Source organism: Cyrtonyx montezumae, unplaced genomic scaffold (genome assembly GCF_038088225.1).
Source record: "Cyrtonyx montezumae isolate F1298 unplaced genomic scaffold, pur_monq_1.0 scaffold_8, whole genome shotgun sequence".
Lineage (NCBI taxonomy): Eukaryota > Metazoa > Chordata > Aves > Galliformes > Odontophoridae > Cyrtonyx > Cyrtonyx montezumae.
Genome location: NW_027072089.1, coordinates 57,367,557 through 57,377,018, shown reverse-complemented (window position 1 = coordinate 57,377,018; position 9,462 = coordinate 57,367,557). Strand labels below are relative to the sequence as shown.

The 9,462-nt window shown below is 46.4% G+C and overlaps 1 protein-coding gene across 1 annotated transcript; it reads left to right on the top strand.

Annotated features, from left to right (window-relative positions):
• Positions 1-57: 57 nt before the first annotated feature.
• On the top strand, positions 58-6,043 carry PDCD6 (programmed cell death 6). Its single transcript, XM_065753685.1, has 6 exons — positions 58-173; positions 1,827-1,888; positions 3,493-3,537; positions 4,100-4,258; positions 4,663-4,772; positions 5,945-6,043. The coding sequence occupies exons 1-6, from the start codon at positions 112-114 to the stop codon at positions 6,041-6,043; spliced, it is 537 nt and encodes a 178-aa protein (XP_065609757.1). The 5' UTR covers positions 58-111.
• The last annotated feature ends 3,419 nt before the right edge of the window (positions 6,044-9,462 follow it).

Here is a 9,462-nt window from a genome sequence, read left to right as displayed (position 1 = left end):
TCACGCGCCTTCCCTCGCGCTGCCGCGAGTGGGCGGGGATCGGTGACGTCACTCCGCGCCCGCCCCCGGAAGCGGAAGCAGGCTCGTGCTGTGCGGGCGGCGGCGGCCGTGATGGCGGCGCCTCACGGCATGGGGCTTCCCGACCCTTCCTTTCTGTGGAACGTCTTCCAGAGGTGAGGCCGCCCCGCCGCGCGCGGGAATCCGGGGCGCTGCTGCAGAGAGGGCTGCAGGAGGCGGCGTAGAGCGAGGGGGGGTTAACCCGGGGGCGGCTGCCTGTGGGAACACAGGAGGTGCCGCCATCTGCGGAGGGTGCACAGCGTTGGGAGGCACGTCCCTCGGGGCCGCTCAGTGGGAGCTGTGTCTGAGGGTCTGCCTGGAATCGGGGAACTGCGAGAGCGGGCAGGGAGCGGGCGGGCTGCGCGTGCTCAGCCGGGGGATGATCAAGATTTGGGTTAGATGGTGGGAGGAGGCTCTTTCCCCAGAGGGCGGTGAGGCACTGGCACAGCTGCCCAGAGAAGCTGTGGTGTCCCATCCCTGCAGGCATTCAAGGCCAGGTTGGATGGGGCCCTGGGCAGCTGAGCTGCTGGGGGCAGCCCTGCCCATGGCACGGGGTGGGGCTGCGTGGGCTGTGAGGGCCCTCCCAACACAAACCGTTCTGTGATTCAAAGCACACTAGGTTTGGATCAGCAGTGAGTAACAGTAACTGCCTGGAATAACACAGGAGTGACTCGGAGAGGTGACACTTGTCCACCACCTCTGTGTAAAAGCACTGTATCTGGGAACTTGAAGGAAGCCTGTCTGCTGCCATTGCTCAGTTTCAGCTGATCCAGAAAGAAGCAGGTGGATGTTGTGTCTTCTCCACCCATGCAAGCTGGTAGAGCTGCTTTGAATAATGCATGGATCTCACTAGAAGTATTCTTATCTGGCATACTGCTGTATAGGCGTTGGAGTATATTGACAAGGGATTGGTTATAGATACAGATAAAACTGCTATAGTTGGCATAGTATTTTCCAAAGAGGCTTTCAACATACATAAACATCAAGGAGCTTTACATAAATCTAGGAGGAGCTGAATGAAAGGGAACTTCCTTCAATGGGTAAATAATTGCCTGAAAGGGAAAGCGTGTGGCTTTCTGTCACTCTGATAGACACAGCAGTTCTGGGATCTTTGTTCAGTATGTTCAAGAGCAGCTGGGGGAACAGAGAGTTAATGATCAGCAGAAGCTTGCTGGTTACACAGACTAACATTTGGGGTTTTTAAGGCATCTGGTTTGTTTTTACTAACAAAGCACAGATGTGCACTCCGGATCTCACGGCAGATTCTTGCCAGAAGAGCTAGGCTGTGAAGGCTTGGCAGGAGCACCTTGCAGGGCTCAGTGACCAGCTGTGTCACCTTCATGGTCAGATCCTGATTGCTGTATCACGGGTAGCTGAATTCTAGAGCAGATACCTGATGGCTGCGCGGACGATTCATGTCACTTTGTATATCAAATGAATGTGCTCTAAGCAGGCTGATGGTTGGGAGTGGGATAAGCAGATTGCCATGTAAGCTCAGCAGTTACAAGGTTTGGTAGTGAGGCTTGGGGTGGATCTGTGTAAGCTCTGCAGTTTTCTCCATAGCACATATCCAGAATGTCTTGTCGGTCCGAGTGAAGCATTTGATTTGCAGTACCCGTGAGTGCTTGACCAAACAGTGCCTTTTTTTAAAAGACAAACCCTATTTGCACATTCTTTCATATAAAGAACAGAAATGTTGAGGGCTGAAGCTAAATTCAGTTAATTTCAGCTACTTTAAGGCTTGCCACTTTTTCTTCCCCCCCCTCCAGGGTTGATAAAGATAGGAGTGGAGTAATCTCGGACACGGAGCTTCAGCAGGCACTGTCCAATGGTAAGTCTGTACAGGGGGAAGGAGGTCCGTTGTGAGCTTCATGCTACGTGTCACACCAGTCTGGCTGCTCGACTCTGTGCTTGAGTTTCTGTTCCTTGCTCGTCACTGCTGCACATTTCCTTTTGAACCAGGAGCAAAGGTTGCAGCCAGCCTTTCCCTGCTCGGAACAGCTTTGCACTCAGTACGGCACAGGAAGTGAAGGTGGTAAATTTTTTTTTTAAGTGAGGAATTAAAATTTTTTTTTTGCACTTTTTCCTAACCATGTAGAAAGACATACTTCAAACCTAGCTTGAATCATAACCAGGGCGTGCACAAATAACTCAGGGAAGCAAAATAAAAGCTGAGGACTTTTTTTCCAGTAGCCACATTTTCCTTCCTTCCGGTGACTCGGGATGATGGACTCGGTTTATTTTCCAGAAGATGTCCTCTATGGATGGCTGTGTGTCACAGTCCAACGTGGGCCAAAAGAATGTACTGTGTTTCTTTCCAAAACATTAAGAAAGCATTCACTGTTGTGACTACATATTGACATTCAGTGTGTTCTGGACAATCAGCTTTTCAACGTGTCAGACATATTCGAATAGGAGTGTGCATATCTGTGAAGGACTGCTCACCACTTAGCAGTTATTGGCATGCTAAAATCCTCTGCTGCCTTGCTGCCTTTTGTTTCTTTTTTTCCCTCCTGTGCTGACATGCTGAGGTATTAGCAGTGACAGGGGAGGAGGAGGCAGTCTGTCACTGACTAGTATAACCAGCTGAGATCAGTATGCTTCTTCAGAGCTAGAATGGCTGTGCTTTCTCTGTATGGAATCTCTATTGCTCCACTGAAATTTTTGACATGAAATAAGTGAACGTACTGTGCTTCTTAGAACTCTGGAGTGCTTCTGACCCAGTGAAAACTGGTCCAAAGCAAGTAGCCTTTCAGCACTCAGGAGCAGCTGTTCAGAGAAGTCCAAAGCTCCTTTTCAGATGGCTGTGCTCAGGCCTGCCTATGCTGTAACATTTCTTGGCCTGAAAGCACTGATTTAAACAATGCTTTTGGTTCAGTGTGGAGAGGGGATTTATATAAAACTCAACTTGAAATTGCATTGTGCGGCTCAGTGATCTTGAAAACCTGTTCTTCTCACTCAGTGTCCTGAAGTAACCCATCGGCAGAATTGGAAGTAGTTAAATTTTCAGTTTTATTAATGAGAAGCAGGTGAGAGACCATCTCATTTGTAAATTAAAACTCTTCCGTTGCCGCCAGTAGGAAAAGCTGAGCTTCAAGTTTCAGTTTTGCCTTTTGTCCAACACCTCCTGACAACCTGGGAAGGAAAAACTTATTCTTGGTTCTTCTAAGGCTTTCGTTCCTGGCTGAATTTTCCTTTGTGTTTTGGTTTGTTTTTATTTGGTGCAGCCTGAAAAACATTGGGTATTTGTGCAGTATCAGTAAAGTAATGGTCGGAAGTCGTCAAGAACGCAGTTACTTCAAAGCAGCTTTGTTAAGTGTCAAGGAGTTGGCTTGTAGCTCTGAAGTCACTGTGTGTGGTTCTTATGGCATTTTGTTGTTTGGTTGCCTTTCTTGAATGTTGCCCCGAGGAACTAAGTAATTCTTTCTGTTTCAGGCACCTGGACTCCATTCAATCCAGCAACGGTGAGATCCATTCTTGGTGAGTATGGCCGTGTGCTGCAAAGCAGGCAAAGATCCTGTTGGTTTTTCAGCTCTAGTTTGAGAAAGCCATAGCTGCAGAATCATTCAGAGAAATGAGTATATACAGTTACTGCAATCTGTGTATGATGCATTTTTCTACTGTGAGGTTGTCTCCAACCTTGTGCAGTGTGCTACCTCTCTAAAGGGGATGGTATCTGTAAGTTAAAAGCTGATGAACGTTCCAACACCTCTGGCAGTCCATAGATGCTGTACGCTTTCTCATGAGTCCTTAGAAAAGAGCAAACCCCGCTTCCTCAGTGTGTCACTGGATTACCAGTCAAGCCATAAATACTTTCAGACTGGAAATGAAAACCCAGGAAAAATAAATATTCTGTAATTCACTCTGCTTATCTTGGTTTATCCTTTATTCCTTGGGTGGGCATTAAATATCATTTGTATTTTAGCAATTAATTCCTCTCCTGTTCTCAGTACTTATTAAAGCACTCTCCCTTCTTGGAACAGCAGTAGATCTTCCTGAAGACTTTGCAGAGTTTTATGTGGCTTTCTTGTTTTGATTTCAGGCATGTTCGACAGAGAAAACAAAGGCGGTGTGAATTTCAATGAATTCACAGGAGTCTGGAAGTACATCTCAGACTGGCAGAATGTCTTTCGAACGTATGACAGAGACAACTCTGGAATGATTGACAAAAATGAACTAAAGCAAGCACTAACAGGTTTTGGTAATTCATTTGTAATTACAGTTTTCATGATCGGATTGCGTCAGCGAGTGACCTTAGTACTGTGAGGGCTGTACTGCTGGGACGTGTGGCTGAAAATAGAAACGAGACGAGCCCAGGGCAGTAGGGTGAGGACCTCTTAGAGACAGCCTGCCTGAAGCAGCTTGTTGCCTTCCCCTTTAAGAAATGCCATTTATGGAGGAAATGGAAGTGCACGCTGCTTGTTATTGAGCCTGGTTTTTATTGCACGCCTTCTGTTTGTACACCTGTGTTGTTCAGTAGACGTACTTAGCAGGAAAAACTAAGTCTCTCGTAACTTCTGTTTTCTGCTTCTGCTGGACATGCCCGAACTTTGCCCAGAAAGACTGTAGTAATTGAATCATCCTAAAGGATTTCTCTTGTCCAAGGTTACCGGCTGTCTGATCAGTTCTACGATACCCTGATTCGGAAGTTTGACAGACAAGGAAGAGGCCAGGTTGCTTTCGATGACTTCATTCAGTGCTGTGTTGTTTTACAGGTAAGAAAGATGTACTCTTAATGCCAACTGACCAAACAAAAATATCATCTTTTCTCAAACTCTTCTGGTTCTCACTTGAAGTATAATAGTGGATGTAGACCTTGCTCACAAATAGCCATCCATCGGAATAAAGCACACAAGAGATGCTAGGAACGTCTCCCTGTGTAGGTCTTCACTTGTTATCCTTTTGCATCCCGTACAAGTAAATCTGATGCTATTTTTGACCTCTTAAATATTTTCAGTGGGTTTTAACAAATGAAAAATAGCCTCAGGAGAAAACACTTTGTGCTCTTAATGCTCTTTTTCATTAGCTGTGATATACATGGTTTCTTTGCATCTCAGATTGCCTTCAAGCTGGAGTGTTACGTCCCACGTTGCCCTCTTGAGTGTACTCCAGAACGTTCTCATGCTTTAAGTTGTAAGGATTTCCTACCTCTAAGGCTCTGATTTACATGATTTTTGACCTAGCAGCTGAATTATTTGGTCTTTCATCTCTGCTGTTCGTGCAGGGGCAATGGTAGTAAAAGACGTTTTAAACAAAATGAAACAAAAAATCCCAAACCAAACGGCAACAGAAAACCAACCCACCCTTTCAGTTATAGGAATGTTTATGGGGAGCAAGAAAGGAGAGAAAGAGACTGCCCCGTGCAAGATTTACTTCTAAACAGAAGAATATACACTGAATGGTTTCTTTAAGTGTCTCCAGCATTTCTGAAACATAGGCAAGACTTTGAGGAAAAGCTGGCAAGCTGCAGCAGTGGTCAAGCTGAATTTCAGCATGCTGGAAAAAGAATTTTTCTTCTTACTGCATCTAGTGTTTCCATGGCACATTAGCTATCTTCCAGCATGCAGTACAAAGAGAAACAAGCAAGTCTCCAGGGTTGGACTTGGATGCTGTTGTCTCCAGAGGTCCCTTCCAAGCCCTACAACCTGACTGTATAATTGGCATCCTCGTTATTTGCCAAAGCACTCTGTTCTTCTCCTTTAGCTTTATGTATGTAGCCCTAAGTCAAATGCTGCTGCTGAAGCATGTATTGCCTTTATATTCACTTGCAATATGAACCAGTTGCTACAGAAGTGACTAGGCAGTGGCTACAGAAGGCACGCAGCAGTCTGATCTTCCCCTGTGTACAGAAATACATGACTGTGTGGGTTTTTTTCCACATTTTTAGAGGCTGACTGATGTATTCCGACGTTACGATACAGATCAGGACGGCTGGATTCAGGTGTCCTACGAGCAGTACCTCTGTATGGTCTTCAGCATTGTATGACACTGACATGGAGGAGTTCCACCCAGCATCATGCAAACTGGAGCTGCCAAATGGGCACCTACTGAATGAGATTCTCGAAGTGTTGTAACGGATCTAATGTCACATTTGTAAATCTTGTACGTATCCCGGTCGTCGCTTTTAGAACCTGTACTTGTTTTGTGTTACAACTCTAAGATCAGCCACATCATGCTTAGTGTAGCACAGAAAGCACAGAGCCGAGACGTGACTGGTGCCGTGTCCAACTTAACTTCCTTCCACATATCCTGCATGGGGACAACGGGCACTTTAGAAACGCCAAATTTAATGCTTGTTAGTTTGTAACAGTCAAAACTCTGAAGTTGCACAACATGTTTTGCATGTGCCTTATTACTTTTATAAGAGTATGATGTATTAATTTTTAATACAGAACTTAAAATTAAGTAAAAATGTTAGACCAACGTAGCCCAGTCTATGTCTGTATGGTTTTTTGGAGGGTGGTGGCTGTGTCCCAGGTTTTTACAGCTCAGGGTCCCTCCCACTTAACAGAGATGTGGCCGTCTCTTCTCTGCTTTCTGTTGTTGTAGCTGCCTCTTTCTTTCAGGGTATCCTTAGGCCGTCTTCAGAGATAACTTCTTCACATAGATGTCCAACACTGCATCTTATTCAGTTAGGTCCCTGCAAACTCATAAATCCTCTGGATGTGTGGTTCCCTCTTAATACAAAGAGCCCTTTTTTTTTGGGTGGAGCACCCCTTGTGGCCTTGATGGTCAGGCATTCTCAAAGCCCTGCCCTCCGTGTTTACAAATGGAAAACAAGCACAAATATATGAAAGCACTTAAGATTCCTTTTACGCTGTAACTTTGAAGAAACAGCTCGGAGGGATTACTGAAAACCTTAAACCTCCACTACCCAAAGCTGTTATTCTTCAAGATAAACTCACAAAGCTGTAACATCTGGCAGCTGTGGGACAGGGAAACTGCTACCAGTTGTCAAGTGATGACGTGACAGATCCTTAGTGAAACTCATGATGTTTTCTAAACGTCTTTCTGTGAAACGCCAGTGACAAGCAGTCCCAGCACAGACACAGGGACATAAGAGGTTCTCCTAAAGGACTCCTAAAGTCACCTAAAAGGTGTCCTCAGCCTCCAAAGGGCTGCTCCTGTGAGGTGCTGGGGGAACAGGCACAGTGACAAACAGGTATCGGAGACCACATGAAGAGCTTCCCCACTAAGATGCTCCTCTAGAAAGAGCCCCCTGGATGAATCCCCTGACCAAATGGAACCTAGTATGTCTAGGATCATTAATGGGCCCAAGGTTGCAAAGCTAAAACCAAAAATGCTGGCACTAGAGGAATTAGCAGGGTTGTGGCCCGTGAAGGAAGTCGTTCTCTTTCAGCCAGTGTCATCATCACTGCTGCAGAACAACAGCAGCCAGCACTTCCTACAGGAGCTGTACTGGTGTGGAAAATCACCCGTGACCAACTGGAATGCCTCTTCTCCGTGGGAAAGAGCTGCTTCTGAAGGTGGGAAAGCAAGTAACCGTACCAAGAACCTGGCTGGGAAGTACACAAGTTTTCCCTCAGAGCATGTTCTGTCCTGGATTTTTACCATTGCTTTTTTAAGGAAAAGTAAAATTGGTTGAAAAGGCTCCGGTACAGCCCCAGAAATGTTGCCTGGGTTCCAAAGGGCGTGGTGTGACTGCACTGCTGCTCAAGGAGGGCAAACATTTGCAATGCGGTCTGCAGCCTATCAATGCCTACCTTTAAAGCTTGCTTCCCAAACAAGGCCTGGCGCCTAGAGAAACAGGAACACACACAGCACTGGTTCTGCTCCACTGCTGTACTGTGTGGGGGCAAGGCAGGGCACAGAGGTTTCTTGAGGGCGAGTAGCCAGAAGCTGACTCAGGGAAATTGGCCAGCACAGGAATAGAGAAACAGGAGGTCTTCTCCTGTATAACATTATCAGAGAAGTAATGACAGGACCCCTCCCGAACTCTTCCCAAGAAGTCTTCTGACCAGGCCCTGTGGGGGAAGGGAAGAGGTCACAGATGTGGATGAAGCAATGTCATCTGTCTCTTTACACACTTCATGTGACTACAGGGAAACTGAACTCCATGAAGGAACGTGCTGCTGTGGCAGTAAGGATGCTGTTTGACACAAGTCAGCTGAGCGAGAATTTGTTGTTAAGGGACACAGGAAAGAAAAAAAAAAACATATGAAATGAATTGTGGAAATGACAGCTATAGCCCAAGAGCCACTCAAATCTGGGAGGGCCAAGCGGCAGAGCCCACAGAAACACAGAATGGCTTGAGCTGGAAGAGACCTCAAAAATCACTCAGTTCCAACACCCAGGCCACAGGCAGGGTTGCTAACCACTAGCTCAGGAACTATGTCAGGCCGCCCCAACCAACCTGGGCCTTGAACACCTCCAGGGACAGGGCATCCACAACCTCTCCAAGCAGCCTGCTCCAGCACCTCACCACCCTCTCAGTGAAGACCTCCCCAACATCTGATCTAGACCTTCCCTCCTTTAGTTAAAAACCACTTCCCCTTGTCCTAGGCAAGTAAAAGGCTGGTTTTTAGATGTCCCTTTAAATATTGGAAGACCACAGCAAGGTCTCCTGCAGCTTTCTATTCTCCAGAATAAATAAGCCCAGTTCCTTCAGCCTATCTTCATAGGAGAGGTTCTCCAGCCCTCTGATCATCCCTGTGGCCCTGCTCTGGACCCTCTCCAAAAGCTTCACAGCTTCCCAGGCCTGGATGCAATACTCCAGATGGGGCCACAGAAGGGCAGAGTAGAGCAAGACAACCACATCCACATACCTGATGGCCACCCCCTCTTCTGATCAGCCCAGGATTTCACTGGCCTTCCAGGCTGTGCACGCACACCACTGCCTCATTTCATCTACCAGGACCCATAAGTCCTCAGCAGGGCTACTCTCAAGGAAGTCTGCTCCCCATCTGTATACGTATCTAGGATTACCCAAGTGGAAAACCTTGCACTTTGCTCTGTTGAACCTCATTAGATGCTCATGTGCCCATACTTCAAGCCTGCCAAGGTCCCTCTGGATGGCATCCCTTCCTTTGTGCTGTATCAACTGCACCACTCAGCTTGGTGCCATCAGCACACTTGCTGAGGGTGCGCTCAACCCCTTCATCTGTATCAGTAAGACAGATGTTAAAAGAGTACCAGTCCCAAGACAGCCCCCAGGACATCACTCACCCTATGCAACAGACAGGAACTGTTCTCCAGAACAAAAAATAAGAAGGGAACGTGGAGGAGGAAAGAATTTTATTGAGGAAGAGATCATTCAGCCCCTGTATGCTACTGGGATATACAGTACTGGCAGTAAAACTCCAAAAGGAGTCAAAAGAAAAAAAATAAAAATAAAAAATAAATGATCTCTACTAAGATTTCATCTGAAAAAAAAACCTTAAACTT